At 45.7% G+C, this 19,922-nt stretch overlaps 1 protein-coding gene across 2 annotated transcripts in view; it reads left to right on the top strand.

The window, feature by feature from the left end:
• The window catches only part of znf704 (zinc finger protein 704), a 266,441-nt gene that overhangs the window by 165,138 nt on the left and 81,381 nt on the right, over nucleotides 1–19,922 (top strand). For both annotated transcript variants that reach the window (XR_005943277.1, XM_041189185.1), the window contains exon 3: nucleotides 12,070–12,179. Coding sequence is in view for 1 of the 2 variants with exons in the window: in XM_041189185.1 (XP_041045119.1) it covers nucleotides 12,070–12,179 (110 nt within the window). In the remaining variant the exon portion in view is untranslated. The remainder of the gene's footprint in view (nucleotides 1–12,069; nucleotides 12,180–19,922) is intronic.

Below are 19,922 nucleotides of genomic sequence, written 5' to 3' on the forward strand. Positions count from 1 at the left end.
AAATCTCTATTCCCACCGACCCAGATTATCCCAAGTGTTTTTCACACTTTTTGTGAAAACATTCCTTTTGGTGAGCGATTTAAACTTATTTTTTACTCATTTGTTCTTACAGCTACTATCTTCCCTTGTTTTAAAATAGGCCCACTCCTGTTCCTATTTCTTATATTCTTATACTGGATTTACTCTGTGTGAGCCATTTAATGTTTCTCTACTTCAACAAGCTTTCTCCCTTAACATCCCTCTAGGATGTAGGGATTGAGTTCTTTTTACCCTTTCTCTTAATTGTCCATTACACTTGCAGTCATTTTTATTGTCTTGCTTTCATCTCTTCCAGTGACTGCATATCCCTTTCATAGCCACCAGTACTTTATTCAGTACTCCAAGATGGTTCATTTTACAATTTAGATTCATACTTATTCATTTCCCATTTAAAGGATATTATTCTAATCCGCTGTTACCACTAGTATATTCATACATTATCAATGTAATGATTGATTGTTTTACCTTCTGATATCCCAAAAATATTATTATCCAACTGTTATTGAACACATGAAACAATGAACAGAAGCAGAAACCGGGATTTTCCACTCCTACTTGAGGCGAGCGTCATAATGGGCGGGAACGGAAAATATCGGGAGATTGCAAAAACTGGTTTCAAGTAGTTGTAAGATCGGTTTGGAATCATCCGTTTCACCCGTCAATGGCAGTCCACGTTTCCCAACGTCGCACGTCGGGAACTTAACTTCATACCTTAGCATCACACTATAAGTCCTGCTCGCTGGAACCATCCCCTCATGCTGGATCATGAGCTCATCACACCAACGTGTATCACAGCAGTGCAAAAGCACCGTGCACCTGGCTACTTGCATTTCACTTGGGACTTTGAGGTTCGATTGCCTTGCTTCAGGCAGCACTCACAGTCATCAGCCAGGCTTCGCAGGCAGCACCACATTGCTTTTAGGGGGGCTCATGGGCAGGTCTCTACCTACCAGACCAATGGTAAGGTGGAGGCGGCTTTTCAATGGCTGCAGGGCTAGGGCTAGGACTTACTTGGTGAAGGAGGTTTCCCAGGGTGTGTGTGGGGGCACATGCTGATCTGTGCAAATGGCCTCAAAATGATGAGAGCTGAGGAGGCAGCCTCCAGAGGAGATGAGACCAGATGGAGATGGGGGGTTGTGTGTGAGAGAGTGAGTGGTGATGGCCTTTAAGCTGGCAGTGAGTGAGATGCCAGTGAATGTGTGATGGTCTTGTGAGTTTTTTTTTAATTCATTCACGGAATGTGTGCAGACCTGGCTAGGCCAGCATTTATTGCCCATCCCTAATTGCCCTTGAAAAGGTGGTGATGAACTGCCTTCTTGAAGTGCTGCAGTGCATGTGGTGTAAGTACACCCAAAGTGCTGTTAGGGAGGGAGTTCCAGGATTTTTACCCAGTGACAGTGAAGGAACGGCAATATATTCCCAAGTCAGGATGGTGAGTGGCTTGGAGGGGAACTTCCAAGTGGTGATGTATCCATGTGCCTGCAACCGTCCCCCTCCCAGGTGGCAGTGGTCGTGGGTTTGGAAGGTGCTGTCTAAGGAGACTTGGTGAGTTCCTGCAGTGCATCTTGTAGATGGTACACGCAGCTGCTACTGTGCGTTGTTAATGGAGAGAGGGAGTGAATGTTTGTAGATGGCATGTTAATCTAGTGGGATGCTTTGTCCTAGATGGTATCAAACTTCTTGAGTGTTGTTGGAGCTGCACTCATCCAGGCAAGTGGAGAGAAATCCGTCGTACTCCTGGCTTGTGCTTTATAGATGGTGGACAGGCTTTGAGGAGGCAGGAGGTGAGTTAGTCATCACAGGATTCCTAGCCTCTGACCTGCTCTTGTAGCCACAGTAATTATTTGGCTAGTCCAGTTCAGTTTCTGGTCAATGGTAACCCCCAGGATGTCGATAGTGGGGGATTCAGTGACAGGATGCCATTGAATGTCAAGGGGTGATGGTTAGACTCTCCCTTGTTGGAGATGGTCATTGCCTGGCACTTGTGTGGCTTGAATGTTACTTGTCACTTGTCAGTTCAAGCCTGGATATTGTCCAAGTCTTGCTGCATTTGGACATGCACTGCTTCAGTATCTGAGGAGTCATGAATAGTGCTGAACATTGTGCAATCATCAGTGAACATCCCCACTTCTGACTTTATGATGGAAGGATGGTCATTGATGGTTGAGCCGAGGACACTATTAGAAAGTAGAAACGTAGAATCTAAGAGCAGGAGTAGGCCATTCGGCCCTTCGAGCCTGCTCCGCCATACATTATGATCATGGCTAATCATCCAACTCAATAGCCTGCTCCCACTTTCTCCCACTACCCTTCAATCCCTTTCGCCCCAAGAGCTATATCTAACTCCTTCTTGAAAACACACGATGTTTTGGTCTCAACTACTTTCTGTGATAACGAATTCCACAGGCTCACCACTCTCTGTGTGAAGAAATTTCTCCTCATCTCAGTCCTGAATGGTCTACCCCGTATCCTCAGACTGTGACCCCTGGTTCTGGACTCCCCCACCATTGGGAACATCCTTGCTGCATTTACCCTGTCTAGTCCTGTTAGAATTTTATAGGTTTCTATGAGATCCCCCCTCATTGGTCTGAACTCCAGCAAATATAATCCTAATTGACTCAATCTCTCCTCATATGTCAGTCCCGCCATCCCAGGAATAGGTAGGGTAAACCTTTGCTGCCCTCTCTCTTTAGCAAGAACATCCTTCCTCAGATAAGGAGACCAAAGCTGCACACAATATTCCAGGTATGGTCTCACCCAGGCCCTGTACAATTGCAGCAAGACATCCCTGTTCCTGTACTCGAATCCTCTGGCTATGAAGGCCAACGTACCATTTGCCTTCTTTACCGCCTGCTGCACCTGCATGCTTACCTTCAGCGACTGGTGTATGAGGACACCCAGATCTCGTTGCACATTCCTCTCTCTCAATTTATAGCCACTCAAATCATAATCTGCCTTCCTGTTTTTGCTGTGAGGACTCAGCAACCTGAAGAAATGGAGACCTTCTTAAATAAAGACGTGGAAAAACAGCAGGAGAAACTCAAGGAGACTCTGCCGAATGACAGAATTTAAGATGAAGCGAGTGGGCTTTGCAAAGAGAAGGAAAACCTGTTGAGGGAGCTTCACACACAACGGGGATCCCTGGGGTCAAAGTTTGCACCTCTGGAAAATGACAAAGAGGAACAGGAAGAATTTAACATCGCTCTGAAGAAACTGAAGAACCAGTTGGCAGAGGAGACGCAGCGACGTTCAAGTTTCCAGGAGGAAGCCAACAAGATACAAGGAGGAGACGGGAGAGCTGAAGAATCGGCCGAATGAAGCCACAGAGGCCTTGAAAGCAAGGGCCGTAGAACTTTCCAAGGTTTTGAGTCGACAACAAAGCTCAACGACTGAACTCAGGCAAGCTGAGGTTTCACCGGAGAGAAGTCTGGCCGACAGTGAAGTCAAAAAACTAAATTCTGCGGTAGAAAGAAAGAGACATGTAGGGAAAAGGATGCAGAGTTACTGATGAGGCACTGTCTTCCGAAAAGACTGAGCCTGATACTTACCGATTTGGAGGGGAAATTGGAGAAAAGTCAAGGGAGTCAAAAAGAGACTCGCAACTTGCACAGTCGTGAGTGACAATTTACTGTTGTGGAAGCAGCTTAGGTGAGGAATTTCGGCGGAGGAGCGAAGTGGTCACCTGGTGAAGTGAGTTCTGCGACCGGGCCATTATGGTACCGCGTGGGAGTGGAGGGCTGGATCGCCTGGGAGCACGTGGCAAGATATGCCGACAAAATGATGTTCACCACCTGTAACCATTTCCGGTTCCCGTTGAAGTTGCTCAACCAAGGACAGACGTGGCCGGTGTCTCTGTCGGAGTGGGCAAGACTGAACTGCCTGTGTCTGGTGAGGTACCTGTTGTTAATGGGGGCTTCCAGGGAATGTGCTTCCTGTCAAAGAATGGGAAGTCGCGGAGCAGGAATTCCTCCCTGAACTGGCAATTTCATGACCTGTGTCAACATTGTCGTGTCATGAGGTAAACATCCGTGCAGATACAACATGCGCAGGAACGTTAAAGGGGGGAGGAATGTAGTAATTATAGTTTGGAGAAACGTGGGACTGTAGCTTTAGGAATCATCCAGCCTCGTAAAATCACATGGTCTGTGTAGTCCAATCAGTGGGCAGCGCGGGGAACCTGGAGGGGAGTTGCTCCTTCGTTACAGAGTTTGATGCATGCGTGTAGCTGCTGTTGCTGTCTTGTAAATAAAGTCAAATGTTTCCACCAAGAAAAGTTTGCCTGGGGAATCAACTCTATAATAGTGACCTCCTGCCACACACTAGTGGCCATTTTGGTGGAGGGCAAAGGAACCTAACAAATGGGGGTGGGAGGGGTTTTGGGTGGCCATTTTGGTGAGGGGCAAACCTCTGTGGCATTGGTGTGGCTGCACAATGGCCATCTTGGTCAGGGGGTGGGGAGGGGAGAAACAGTGTGGGTTCCCAATGCGGCTGTGCGGCTCCCATCTTGGTTGGGGACAGAGTGGACTCCCAATGCGGCTGTGTGGCGGCCATTTTCTTGGCGGGGGGAGGCAATCCTCTGCGGGGATTCCCAATGCGGCTGTGCGGTGGCCATCTTAGTTAGTAGCAACCCCAGCCAAACCAAACCAAACCAAGCTGGGGCGGACATCTTGGTCGGGGGCATCGCGCACACCGGCAGCGCCACTTCAGTTGCGCATGCAGCCATCTTTGTGCGTGGCGACATCAATGGGACAACTAGCCCCGCACAGCCCACTCTGCCATTTTGTCCTGGGCCCGAACCGGGAGAAGGGACATTTTGACACAGGTTAAATGAAATAAAAAATGCTTTCAAAGTGCAGGCCATTGTGATTTGGGGTTTTTTCCCTCTTTAACCACTTATACCTACTGATAGCAGATTCAAACGTTGTGGTTATTGATCATCTTAAATTTGAAGCCATACCTGAAGAGGATTGATGATTTTTTTTTCAAAGAAATCCGACGAAATGATGTCAAATAATATATTCTGAGGAACTCCTGCAGTGATGTCCTGGAACTGAGATGACTGACCGCCAGCAACCACAACTATCTTCCTTTGTGCTAGATATGACTCCAATCAATGGGGAGTTTTCCCCCTGATTCCCATTGACTCCAGTTTTGCTAAGGCTTCTTGATGCCTTGGTCAAATGCTGCCTTCATTGTCATGGGCAGTCACTCTCACCTCGCTTCTGGAGTTCAGTTCTTTTGTCCATGCTTGAGCCAAGGCTGAATTGAGGTCAGGAGCTGAGTGGCCCTGGCGAAACCGAAATCGAGCATCAGTCACTGTTGATGACCCTTCCATCACTTTTCTAATGATCGAGAGTAGACTGATGGGGCATAAATTGACCGGGTTGGATTTGTCCTGCTTTTTGTGTACAATGTGGGCAATTTCCCACATTGCCAGGTAGATGCCAGCTTTGTAGCTGCACTGGAACACCTTGGCTAAGGGCATGGCAAGTTCTGGAGCACAAGTCTTCAGTACTATTGCAGGTCTATTGTCAGGCCCCATAGCCTTAGCGGTATCCAGGACCTTCAGCCGTTTCTTGATATCACTCAAGTGAATCATATTGACTGAAGATTTGCATCTTTGATGTTGGGGACCACTACAGGAGGCCGAGATGGATCATCCATTCGGCACTTCTGGCTGAAGATTATTGTAAATGCTTCAGCCTTGTCTTTTCCTTTGATGTGCTGCATTCTCCCATCATTGAACATAAGAACATAAGAAATAGGAACTGGAGTGGACCATTCGGCCCCTCGAGCCAATGCACCATTCAATAAGATCATGGCTGATCTGCTTGTGTTTTGCTTGTTTTTCGAATTCCACAATGAGGATGGGGTATTCATGGAGCTTCCTCAGTGAGTTGTTTAATTGTCCACCACCATTCACGACTGGATGTGGCAGGACTGCACGCACTGAGATTGGCTGTCAAGGCACCTGTCACTGGAGGGTTAAACACCTCCCCCCCCTATATGATTCCCTGTCTATCTGTGGAGATCTGCACTCTCTTCCACAAGGGAAAAAAACAGAGAATTTTAAGTATGGGAAATGGCTTGGATGGAGAGGAGGGACGACAAAATTTGTGGACGGTGATTGTGAGGCATTGATGTGAGATAGCACAAAGACGAGAGTGAGTGTGAGTGTTGACTGTTCAGATGGGAATGTGAGGAGCTGCCTGAAGAGAGAGGAATAAGTGAAGCTACATACAATCTATATTAATGACTTAGATGAAGAGACAGTGATCCAAAGCTAAGTAGAAAAGTAAGCTATGAGGAGAACACAGAGAGGCTGCAAAGAGTTATAGACAGATTAAGTGAGTGTGGAACAAGATGGCAGATAGAGGTTAATGTAGGAAAGTGTGAAGTTATTCACATTGGTCGTAAGAATAGAAAATCAGAATATTTTTTAAAAGCTGTGAAACTTGTAAATGTTGATGTTTAAAGAGACTTAGGTTTGTTCCTACTAGGAGTGCAGAAAGTTAGCATGCAGGTGCAACAAGCAATTGTGAAGGCAGTGGCATGTTGATCTTTATTGCTCAGGGATTAGAGTACAGGAATAAAGAAGTCTTGCTACAATTGTACAGGCCATTGGAGAGACCACATCTGGAATGCTGTGTGCTAAATACAGGTTTGGTCTCCATATTTAAGAAAGGATATAATTGCATTGGAGACAGTACAGCGAAGGTTCACTAAAATTGGCCTCTGGGATGAGGAGCTTGCCCTGTGATGAGAGGCTGAGTAAATTGGGCCTATACTCTCTGGAGTTTAGAAGAATTACAGACAATCTCATTGAAGGAGCTTGATGAGGTAGACACAGAGATTTTGTTTCTGCTGGTCAGGGAATCCAGATCATGAGGGACACAGTCTAAGGGCTGAGATGAGGAGAAATTGCTTCACCCAAAGGGTTGTAAGTCTTTGGAATTCTCTACCCCAGAGGGTTGTCAATGCTCCATTGTTGAATACTTTTAAGGCTGGGATAAACAGATTTTTGATCTCTCAGGAGATCAAGGGTTATGTGGAGTGGGCAGGAAAGTGGAATTGAAGCAAAAGATCAGCCATGATCGTATTGAATGGTGGAGCAGGTTTTAAAGGCCATGTGGTCTACTTCTGCTCTTATTTCTTCTGTGCAGCTGCAACATGTGTTGGCCTGATGAACGTTGTGCAGGAGAATGCTGCAGGATGTCAGAATGTAGAGTTTGGCACCTGAAAGTGTTATTCACTCACCTCTCCTGCCCTTCTGAGGTCCTTCAGCCTCTTGGGGCACTGACTCTATGCTTGAGAACTCCTGCTGCTCACTTCCTCAGCCACTTTCACCTACGTCTGCTTTGTTTGTGAGGCAGGTCTCTTCTTTCCTTCCTGGGGAAACATCACCTCAGTTCGGTCTGTCAAATCCCATATCAGGACCTCCAAGTAAGTCAGAGATCCAGTTGGCACCTTTCCCAGGTCTCCTTTCCATTGCTGTTGTTGCTGAATCGATAGGAATCAATGTGTTGTACAACCAATCAGACATCTACTGGGGTCCCTTTAGCTGGAAATCCTTTGTTTGACATAGTTGGCATATCAGCCTGCCTGCCTTCTCTGACTGGTCAGAAAATCCAGAAGCGGGATACTAATGACATGGCTGAGTTAACAAATGATGGCATAGCCCGTTCACGGAATGATGGCGTAGCCCACTCACGGAATGATGGCATAGCCCGCTCACGGAATGATGGCATAGCCCGCTCACGGAATGATGGTATAGCCTCTCAGAACGAATGGGTTCCCAAGCTGCTTCCGATCTCCCTGCTGCATGTGAGTCTGTCAAAGTAAAATTCTCCTGAGTGTCGGTGAGCTATTTAACAATGCCAGCTTGCATTTATATAACGTTTTTAAGATAGTAAAATGTCTGAAAGTGCTTCACAGGAACATTTATGAAACAAAATTTGGCGCTGAGCCACATTAGGAGAAATCAGGACAGATGACCAAAATCTTGGTCCAAGAGGCAGGTTTTAAGGAGCATCTTAAAAGAGGAAAGAGGCAGAGGGGTTTAGGGAGGGAATTCCACAGCAGTTGAAGCCATGGCCAATGGTGGTGGAGCAGTTAAAATCGAGGATACACAAGAGACTAAAATATAAGATCCTGAGGGAATTTGACAGAGTGGATGCTGAGAGGATGTTTCCCTTGTGGGGGAGTCTAGAATTAGGGGGACGCAGTTTGAAAATTCAGGGTCTTCTGTTTAAGACTGAGGTGAGGAGAATTTTTTTCTCTCAGAGGGTCATTCTTCTGCGGAATTCTCTTCCCCAGAGAGCAATGGAGGCTGGATCATTGAATATATTCAAGGCTGACTCAGATTTTTGACCGACAATGAAGTCAGTGGTTATGGGGGCAGACAGGAAAGTGGAGTTGAAGCCACAGTCAGATCAGCCATGATCTTATCAAATGGTGAAGGAGGCTTCTGGGGCCAAAAGGCCTACTGCTGCTCCTAATTCTTGTGTTCAGAGCACAGATATCTCAGAGAGTTGTGGGGCTGGAGGAGATAGGAAGGGGCGAAGGTATGGAGGCATTTATTGGTCAGAACTTTTAAATTGAGGCATTGCCAGACCAGGAACCAAAATAAATCAATAAGTCCAGGGGTGCCAGGTGAACAGGACTTGATGTGTATTAGGATACAAGCTATTCAGCCTGCAATGCTCCTTAAAACCCACCTGTTTGACCAAAGCCTTTTGTCACCAGTTCTAATAGCTCCTTCAATGACTCAGTGTTTAAATTTTCCTTATGCTGCTGGGAAACACCTTAGGCCTTTTCTGCATTTTAAATATATACATTTATAGCACTATATAAATGAAAAGTGTTGTTGAATAATATAATGTGTATAACATAAAGTTCATGCAATTGGAATTTCTAACAGCATTTACTGAACTGTGATCGACAGTGGAAATTTAAACTGATGTTTTTCTGCCTGGTCTAAGGGCACTGTGTACAACTATTATGCCCCAAGTGCCACTGCATTTGAGATTCATTAATTGAGTCGAGTGTTTTTCAGGTACTGGTCTGTATGATTCAGTACTGCATTAGGTAGTGCTTTTACTGTGTGATTTGTAAGATTGCTGTATGTTTCTTTTATTCCTTTGTACTTGAGATGCTGTCTCAGTCAATGTTCGTGGCAGGGATTGGGGTTTTCTTATTTCAGTGATACCCTGTGGTTGCGCACTTGTTCCTTTCTGAGGGTTCCCTGTTTCTGTCCATTTATATTTATGCTGGCTTGCTTGAAATTGTTTTCCATTATTACAAAGCATTTTTCTGCATCTTTTGAAAAATAAGTTCCATCTGTTCTTTTTAAATTCTCTCTTCCCCAGGAAAGTAGTAAGTGCAGTTGAGAAGTTGGGCTGAACTAGCAGTGCTCCAAACCAGTTGCAGTAGCCTGGTCATGGAATGTCCACCTGATTGATATTTCCACCCTCCTTGTGAGGAAGCAGTTGGCTGCCAGTCAGAGCCTCCCCACAAAATTGCTATTGATATTGAGTCTGCACTGAACACAATGTTGGTGATGTAATAATGGAATGTATAAGAAGCAGAGGAGCACTTTAAACATTGCGTTTGGATGACATTTCTTGTACTATTGCAGGCCAGGTTAATCATAAACAACTAAGTATGCAAATTGTACAGCCAATAGAAGGTGTATTGTTGCTCATTGACCATTGGTCAGATATTGTCACAATTGCTGTGCGGTTATCTGAAGGATATTCTCACCCTTGAAAGGATGTGTTGCTGAGCAATGGAAATGATTCCATGTCTCAAAGATTTATAAAATGACATTAGGATAAAAAAGTTGGGCTTGTTTTCTTTGGAAACGAGATGACTCAAAGATGATTTTGAAAGGAGTTTACAGAACTATTTCTGGCAAGTTATTCACCATAATAATGGTTCAAATAACAGGGAGTATTTCTTTTGTAATTAGAAACTAGGGAATAATGAGGGAAGTCAATGGAACCTTGAAACCTAAAGGGAAGGATATTGACACAGAAAGCATCAATTGGTTCATAAAATAATTAGATGTGTTTCTGGAGAAAGAAGGGATTGAAAAATATGTAAGAGGACAGGTAGTTGAGTCAATATTTGAAAAAGGGACAGTTCCTTTGGACTTAGTAGCTTTCCATTTTCCCCCAAAAATTCTTGGAAGAATATTCAGAATCTTTATATCTTAAAATATAAATATAGATGAATCAATATGTAAATTCCTGGTTCTGTACATTGGTAGTTTTTTTATCGGTACACAGCTATTAAACTGATGAACACAACTGCATTTTGCAATGCTGCAGTTGCGGAGTCCAGCTGCATACCACCACATTAATGTGCCATGAACCTGGAGTTTCCACACGAGTTCTTCACCTGCTGTAACTTCAGTTGAAGATTAATGATTACTTGGCAACACTAGTAATAGTGAAAAACAACTGGTACCACCGCTTACCCAAGGCTTCTACTGAAGCAAACACTGGAGGACGAGAGAACCCAGCAGAAATTCAGGCCAATGCAGTGAAAGCAGCTAGGTTCATCCTAAAATGATTTATATGAGCTGCACATTCAGTGGGGAGCAGAAGGAGCAGACATTAAGACATTAAGAGGTTCTCCACAAGAAAGGGAGGAAAAGTGGTATGCATGGGTCCAAGGATACCCATACACCTCAAGCTGTCTGGAGAAAATTTGATATTGCTAATGGTTTCTTGAGTATAAGAATGATGTGTAACAATAGGCAAACCTAATATAATACAATCTAAGTACATTGGTGAAAAACTATGCATGTTGTGTTGAACACTCACTGTGCTTCAGTAAAATTCCATTTAAGTGGGAGTACCAAAATTCAGGAATTTTGGAACAATCAGTGAAATTATCCCTCTAATTTGCTCAAGGAGAAATAGTAGAGTAAATTCTCATCTTCAGCCCTTCCAGGGTACAGCTTTACACTGTCAGGATATTGTGCACATGCCAACTCTCAATTTTAAAATGAATGGACAGAAAATCCTGCTGCATACTCCCAGTGTGCAAAGCATTGCAATGGGAGAGCTAAAGACAAAACCATGTGTATCTCCCTTCCCAATAGATACCTAATATCTCCCTGCACAAAGTATTCCAAGAGCATCCAGCCTCAGCTTCTGCAGGAATGAACATTCATAAGGTGAGGAGAGTGGTTTTCCCATTTGTCTGCTGGAAGAGCTCAGAAGCTATAGAAAAATAATATAAACTCCTGTGGACATTCAGGTCCAGTATGCTTTCATCAGAATCCAGCTCTTAAACCGTATAGAAATCACAGTTGAGCATTAGCATTATTACATTTTTCACATCTCATGATACATTGGACCATTTGCCATTAAACCTTTTCCTGCACACTTCAGCTTGAACAGAATTTACCCAGTAGGTTGCTAGAAATGCAAAGGCAACAGGATATATCAGGACCAAAAGTGTACCTCCTTAATTGATGAGATTTAATGATTGAGATAGGAACACAGATATGACGGAGGAGGGTAAATTTGAGTCAAATCAGGTACAGGAAAAGAGAGAAAAAAGGTTGGAAGAAGAGTGAAAGAAAATGGACGGAATAGACAAGTAAGAAAAACATGTAAAAAATTGAAGTCTTTTAACTCTCTAACAACTATTTACTTTGTGCAAGCATGAGACTTAACTGTTTAAATTGTTCGCTTCCTGGGCCAGAGAGATTGATTGACGTTGAATTAACAATTATCACATCATTAAAAGGACACCTAATTATGAGTCCTGACTTTCTGTTTCAAGTTTAATAGGTGATTAATATGCAAGTTCAGCAACAACTTAAAGGGTGAAATGCCCCCTGCACGACGGAAACAGCAGAGTGGCATAAGTTGACTAGCAAGTTCTGACAATATTTCCACAAGTGCTACAGCTTTTTAAAAAATTCTTTGCTACACTGCGCTTCTTGCTCTCTCAAACATACAGCTCTTTGTGCAAGCCAGCAGTAATCGCTAATTCTATTTTTTGTTGATGCAGGAAGTTCTCAGAGGAAGGGGATATGGACAAAGTAACAGCAGCTATGGTCCTGACTAGCCTATCCACCAGTCCACTGGTCCGCAGCCCTCCCTCTGTAGTCCGTGTAGCAGGTAAGTTGTTAATTTTGGTGATGTTAATTCATTTACCACAGAACCACTTCAGTAAAATCATATCTCATTTGTGAGTTCTAATTTCATTTCTAAAGTAATAGTTTTTGCATTGAACACAAAATTTAAAGAGATTTGAGTGAATTTTGCAAGGCTCTGCTTCCTGTGAACATCGAAGAATTAGGCATGGAGACTTGCAAAGCCCTTAGTTTTCCAGTGATTAATATTAATGAACAGAAATTTGATGCACCGACTGCCTTGCCTGAGTGTCTGATTATCTTCTCCTTTCATCAAGAGAGATTTTTAGAGGACATGGTGTTGAATGTGTAGTATTTAGAAGATTGAGCAGATACTCATAGAATTATCTAATTTTACATCAGAGACTAGTTTGCCCATCATGTGTGTACTAGTTCTAAGAGTTATCTACTTAACCCTATTTCCCTGTGCATTCCTCTTTTTTTGTCTGTGGGATGTGACTGCCAAAGCTGCATTAATTGTTCATCCCTCATTGCCCTGAGGCAGTGGTGGTGAGCTTTCTTTTATTCCAAATGTTGATGTTGTTTTCACACCTTCATTAAGTAGGACAGTCCACAATTTTGATCCAGCTACAATGAAGGAGCGGTTTATAAGTCAACATCAAGGTAGAGGGGAATTTGCAGGTAACGGTGTTCCCAAAACATTGCTGCTCTTGTTCTTTTCAGTGATAGAGTCTGAGGAGCTAGGGTATGCTATCAATGTAAGCTTGATAAGTTGCTGCAGTGTATCATGTAAATAGGTCATACTGTGGCCACTAAGTGCTAGTAATGGAGCGGATGGATATTGTGTTTGCACCGATTTGAGCAGACCGCTTGGTCCTGTTATGTGGTTTCATCCAGACAAGCTGCGAATATTCTGCCACAGTCCTGACTTGGGGAGAGGCATTGAAGGATTAGCAAGCAAGCCTCATTGCCTCATATAGTTCTGCACTATAGAGGACACAAGTAACATCCCAGAGGCAGCTGTAAATCTGGAAGTGGAAGGTAGGAAGGAACTAAGGAAAATCACAATCACCAGACAAGTGGTACTGGGTAAATTGTTGGAGCTGCGGGCTGGCAAGTGCCCAAGTCCTGATGGACTTCATCCTAGAGTCTTAAAAGAAGTGGCTAGTGAGATAGTTGATACATTGGTTTTAATTTTCGGAAACTCCCTAGATTTGGGGAAGATTCCATTGGATTGTAAGGTAGCACATGTAACTCCATTATGCAAAAAGGGAAAGAGACAGAAAGCAGGAAACTACAGGCCAGTTAGTTTAACATCTATCATAGGGAAAATGTTAGAAGCTATTATTAAAGAAGCTACAGCAGGGCACTTGGATAAGCTCAAGGTCATCAGGCAGAGTCAACAAAGTTTTGTGAAAGGGAAATCATGTTTAACCATCTTATTGGAGTTCTTTGAGGAAGTAACATGTGCTGTCGATAAAGGGGAACCAGTGGATGTACTGTACTTTGATTTCCAGAAGGCAGTTGATAAAGTGCCACATCAAAGGTTATTGCAGAAATTAAGAGCCCATGGTATGGAGCATAACGTTGGCATGGATAGAAGATTGGCTGGCTAACAGGAAACAGAGAATAAGCATAAATGCGTCCTTTTCAGATTGGCAAGATGTAACAAGTGATGTTCCACAGGGATCAGTGCTGAGACCTCAACTATTTACAATTTATATAAATGAAATTGATGAAGGGATGGACGGGATGATTGCCAAATTGGTTGATGACGCAAAGATAGGTAGGAAAATAAGTTGTGAAGAGGACATAAGGAGGCTACAAAAGAATACAGATAGGTTAAGTGAGTGGGCAAAGATCTGAGCATAATGTGGGAAAATGTGAAATTGTCCATTTTGGCATGAAGAATAAAAGAGAATATTATTTAAATGGTGAGAGATTGCAGAGTTCTGAAATGCAGAGGGATCTGGGTGTCTTAGTGCATGAACCACAAAAGGCAAGTATGCAGGTGCAGCAAATAATTAGGAAAGTTAATAGAATGTTATCATTTATTGCAAGGGGAATTGAATACAAAAGTAGGGAGGTCATGCATCAGTTGTACAGGACACTAGTGAGACTACATCTGGAGTACTGTGTATAGTATTGGTCACCTTATTTAAAGAAGGATGTAAATGTGTTGGAAGCTGTACGGAGAATGTTTACCAGACTAATACCTGGAATGGGCAGGTTGCCTTATGAGGAAAGGTTGGACAGGCTAGGCTTGTATCCGCTGGAGTTTAGAAGAGTAAGAGGCGATTTGATTGAAACATATAAGATCCTGAGGGGTCTTGCCAGGGTGGATGTGGAGAGAATATTTCCTCTTGTGGGAAAATCTATAACTAGGGGTCACTGTTTAAAAATAAGGAGTCGCCCATTTAAAACTGAGACGAGGTGAAATTTTTTCTTCAAGGGTCGTGAGTCTTTGGAACTCTCTTCCTGAAAAGGTGGTGGAAGCAGAGTCTCTGAATATTTTTAAGGCAGAGGTGAATAGATTCTTGGTAAGCAAAGAGGTGATAGGTTATTGGGAGTAGGTGGGATGCAGATTTCAGGTTACTATCAGATCAGCCATGACTTTATTAAATGGCGGAGCAGGGTCGAGGGGCTGAATCGCCTACAGCTGCTCCTTGTTCATATGTTCTGATGCTTTTGTAGTCACGGTGCTAATATGGCTGGTCAGTGGTGGCTAGTCCAAGATGTTGAGAATCTTTGAAGATCAGGGAAGATGGTTGGACCTTTTCATGTTGTTGTGGTTATCACTTGATTCTTATGTAGCTCAAATATTACGTATATTTGTCAGTCCACGCCTGGATGTTGCCCAGGTACTGCTATACCTGGTGTGGGCTACTCTATTGTTGGGGGAGTTGTGAATGGAGCTATAAATTGTTCAGTGAAAATACTGATTTGTGTAGAGGAAGAGGAAAAGGTGGAGGAAGAACACAAAGAGGTCAGTATTATATGTCATCACTGGTGGAGGCTGAGATCCTGTTCCTGGTATCTGGTACTCCTTCCAGGATCTAACCAAGGAAATTTACATGAGAAGGCTGTTACCAGAGAGGCCCTGGACAGGCTTTGTCTCCTTGCCAGACCTTAATATAATCAGCTTGTGTCAATTAGAGCACCTGGACAATGCCTGTTAAAGTGGGAATAACCTTGAATTTTTTTACCATTGGTTCTTCACAAGCTGCAACTTGATGACCAGCAACAGCCATTTTACAGTTCATACCTGCATCCATCAGGCCACTGTTGCCATGTTTGGCAAAGCTGCTCAGTTTGTCAATTTTGGAATGTGCTCCTGGCAACAGAGTGACAAGTGCTCATAATTTTTACCATGTGACTGGCTTCCCTAAGGTGAATGAAGTCATAGATCCTGCTGGTGACCATCTGGGCCCCATCAGTCAGTACTGGCAAATATTTAAACTGTAGGGAATTCCATTTATCAAATGTCCAACTGGTACATCCCCAACAACCCTCAATGTGCTGGCAGCTGCTGCCTTGGTAGTCTGCCATGTCAGCTCTCCGACACCCAAGTGACTGGGTGGTTAGAGAGAAAAATTTATATTCATATAGTGCCTTTCACAACCTCAGGAAATCCCGAAATGCTTTAGTCAGTAAAATAACTTTGAAATGTAGCCATTGTTGTAGTGTAGGAAGCATCATTTGTGCACAATGATGTTCTACAAATAACATTGAAATAACGAGAAGTTGGACAAAGAAAACCATGGGCAGGATTTAACATCCCGCGGGCAGGCGGGCCTGACCCAATTGGGTGTAAAATAGCGTGTGATGATGTCGGCTGAGCGTCCCAATGTCATCGTGCACTTGCACGATATTTCGGTCGGCAGGTGCGAGCGGGTGCCAGAGCCAAGCCCGCCATTAATTAAGAGGCCACTTAAGGCTATTAGAAAACCAATTAACGCCTATTTTTCATTGCCTGTGTGATTCCGCGTTCGTTCCCTGGGCAGAACAGGCAGGCGGCCAGCCGACGTTTTCAAAAACCTCATTTACAGGCAGGATAAAAGGGGTGAGCAACATTGCCAGTGTCAGTAGTGGGGAGTTTGGTACATAGTTTGCTGCTGGTGACTTATTGGTACTTGGCAGCTTCATCTCTGTTCAGAGCTTCATTCTTAGCATTTCCAGGCTCCATCTCAAGACTCCTTGGTGTCTTCAAGGTCCCCGGAGGATTCATACAGTGTGGACCCTTCCAGGTATCAGACAGCCTTCTGTTACCCTGGTAATGGGGATTGTGGTCTCTGCTGGTGGCACCTCCTCTGAGGAGGAAGAGAGGGGCAAAAGGGAGAGAAGGCCATGTGTCCCAATACAGCTTCCGGGGGAGGGACCTGTGGGAGGAGAGGCTCAGGCACTAGGGGTGCAGGGCCAGCAGGAAGTCCAAGGCGCAAGGGTCCACAGAAGACACCACTATTCAGCTGCCAGGGTTTACAGGCGGCGATGCAGCTACCTCAATATATCCGACGTGCAAAGCTGGAGGAGGGTCCGTCTCTCAAGGGAGATGGTGACGTCCATCTGTCAACTGATCGGCCCTGAGATCAGCTCCGACTGTGTGGGTGGACACCCCATGCCAGGGGCTCTGAAGGTCACAGTGGCCCTCAACTTCTATGCCTCCGACTCTTTTAAGAGGTCAGCGGGGAATCTTAGTGGAGTCTCCTAATCAGCTGTCCACAGTTGCAATAGACTGCACACATGTGGCCATGAAGGCGCCAGAGGTGAGCCCGGTGCCTTCGTCAACAGGAAGGGCTTCCAGTCCATGAATGTGTAGATAGTGTGTGATCACAGGATGCTGATTCTACAAGTCTGTGCAAAGTGTCACTGAAAGTGGTTGCATGCTGCACTCTCCACAATCTGGCACTGGCAAGGGGGACCCACTGGAGGAAGAGGATCTTGACGCAGCTCCACAGGCCACAGATAATGAACCTGGTAGTGAGTCAGAAGAGGAGCACAGTGAGGAGAACACTGAGGGCATGGAGCCAGACCTGGGTAACCTCCAGAGCGGCAGGGATATCAGGGACACCTTGATCCAAAGCTCCTTTAGCTGGGCTGCCAGACATCAGCTTGAACCGCATGTCAGTGCTGCCGCCTCCATCCTGGATGTCTGAAATGACCCTTTCATTTGAACCCAAAGTCCACTCAGTGCCTGTGCAATAAAGTTTAGAGCCACCCACATCCAGCTTTACAAACTGGCGTACCCTGCGCCAAAAAAATAAAAAGGTGAAGCATACTCAGGCCATTACGACAAAAACAAAATTTTTCTCATTTTGACAAACCAAAAAAATTAACATAACCTTCTCTGGTCTTCATTCCCAGACCAGTAAAGATAAACCAAACATAAATGAACAGAAATTCACCAGTGAACTGTCCCTCTTGTGCTCATTGTGCCTTAAACTTACATTTCTGGGTGCTACTTTCTGGTGCCCCTGTCCCCCCTCCCTAGCTGGCACCGGCATTGGAGACAGCCTGCTGCCTCTGCTGTCTTGTAACCTTGGCGGTCGTCCTCTGGCCAGTGAAACCTGTGCTGGCCCCGCCTGGGAGGGAGCGGCCAGTGCCATGGCTGGCATCATCCCAGTCGTCGCAGCCTCATCCGATGGGATAGTCACTGGCAGAGGGGTGGTGGAGTTGCTGCCGTCATCCAGAGCGCCCTGAGAGGAGCCCACAGAGATGACGAGCAGCTCGTGTGCCAACGTGAGGTTGCTCTGGACTTCTCTGCTTGCCATTGATGGACGGGCACCTAGCTGGGATACTGGATGCCTCATCATCTCCCACAGCACTGACCATTTGAGGCCAATGTCTGAATGAGGGCTTGCAGATCCGAGCGCAACCCAATGACCCCCTCATTCTGTCCCTGGAGCTGCCTCTCCATGAGAGTTGCCACTCTCTCAATGGAGGAGGCATGCGCTCAGCCATGAGGGTCAATGCAGTGGTTACGCTCTGCATGGACTCTTCCATAACAGAGACTATGGCACGCAGACTCCCATGGATCTCTGCCAGATCCTCCCACACATCTCGCTGGACATCCAGCATCAGTCACCTAATGGACAACTTCAGAGGCTCATCATCTGCCTTTGACTGAGCATCGTCCTGGCCCCCAGCATTTCCACGACTGCCGGCACCGTGGGCACTCTCTGCCTCCGTCTGCACCTAAAGCAAGTGTGAAGTGCCCTCGCCAATGTGCACTGACATTCTAGACATCAATCTAATGCCCACCGAGGTGCTGGTATCTGCGCTGGTGCCTGCTTCAGAGAGCGGGTGTGACACAGGTATAAGTGAAACCCGGTGCCCCTCTGACGTCAGGGGTGGCTCTTTGGGGTCCACAGAGTGATTGTGTGTTGGCGAATCTAAAAGAGAGAACAAGGCATGTCATTAGTTAAAGTCACCACACTGTCACTGTGCATGCCAGGCACCCTGGTGAGATAATGGAGATCTACATCATGGTGCCCTCACCTTTCAGTGATCAATGGGGACTCCAGATTCGATGTTCCTGTTAATAAAGGGACTACACTAGAAAGGTTGCAAAATCTGAAACTCTCATCTCTGTGCATTAGGCTCTTACCTTCGCCTGGCACCTCTGCTTCTACACGCCTGGTTGCACAGGGAGCATGCTGGCACTCGAGCTTGAGGGCATCCGCCTGTACGTGCCCTCTCTGCTTGGTCAGGGCTCGTCTTCTCCTGAAAGGACAGAGGAGCATTGATTAGTCCACTCTCTACCTGCAGCACCATTGCAGCCAGGCCAACCCCAGCTGAGGAATACTTCACAGGGCACATCCGAGTCATGGTCCTCGAGCCACGAGGCACTCAATTCATGCAGCCATGGCTCATTCTCTTGGCCAGCACCGGCATCATTGACAGTTGACAATCGGATTCTAGCACCCCTGAGCTCCATGGGGGGACGGCCACACCTTAACACTTCTGCACACTGACCCATGCCAACATGGTACTCACCCTTCCTGGGCACAGCAGGTTATTGAACCACTTCCAGCACTGCACCCAGGAGTGCTGCACCACATCATGGCTGCTCACCAGTGCTGCCACCTCCTCCCATGTCATCTTGGTGAGGTGTGGTGGCCTCCTCCTTCCATTGCTGGGGACAAGGGTGTCCCTCCTGGCAGCCACATCTTCCAGCAGGATGGGGAGGCACTCATCCGAAAAGCGGGGTCCGAGTGCCCACCTGACCTGCCCTCCCTGGCACCTCCAGCCACACTCGACTCCATAACTTGAATGTTGACGCAGAGGAGACGTTCTTCCGTGGCAGCCTTCGGGGGCTGCCTGGGCCGTTTTAAAACCGGCCGCCGGGTCACCATTGGGCCTGGCGGCCGACAGGCACTCGCCCCTGCTCGGCCCTTCCTGATCAGTGACGAGTTGCATTTCACGCTGGGCAGGCCTGAATTGGCCCACCAGCCTGAAATCGTGGTTGGGGGCTGATTTTGGGTGGCAAACCATTCCCTGGCCACTCTCCGACCCGCTCACCGTGCTTGCCCAACGATCTCAAAATCCTGCCCCATGTGTATGGTTTCTATAGACTCACAAAAACACATTTGATAGAGATTTGATAGAGTAATGTTTAAGAGGCTTGAGGAGAGAAGGTAACGGCAAGCACACTTAAGGTGGGCACATGGATAGAGTAATGGTTGGTGCAGGACAGTGTAGAAGGAAAGGTAAAGCCAAAATGCTGCAGATGCTGGAAACCTGAAATGAAAACGAAAGCAAAAAGTGCTGG

The sequence above is a fragment of the Carcharodon carcharias genome, chromosome 6 (assembly GCF_017639515.1).
Source record: "Carcharodon carcharias isolate sCarCar2 chromosome 6, sCarCar2.pri, whole genome shotgun sequence".
Lineage (NCBI taxonomy): Eukaryota > Metazoa > Chordata > Chondrichthyes > Lamniformes > Lamnidae > Carcharodon > Carcharodon carcharias.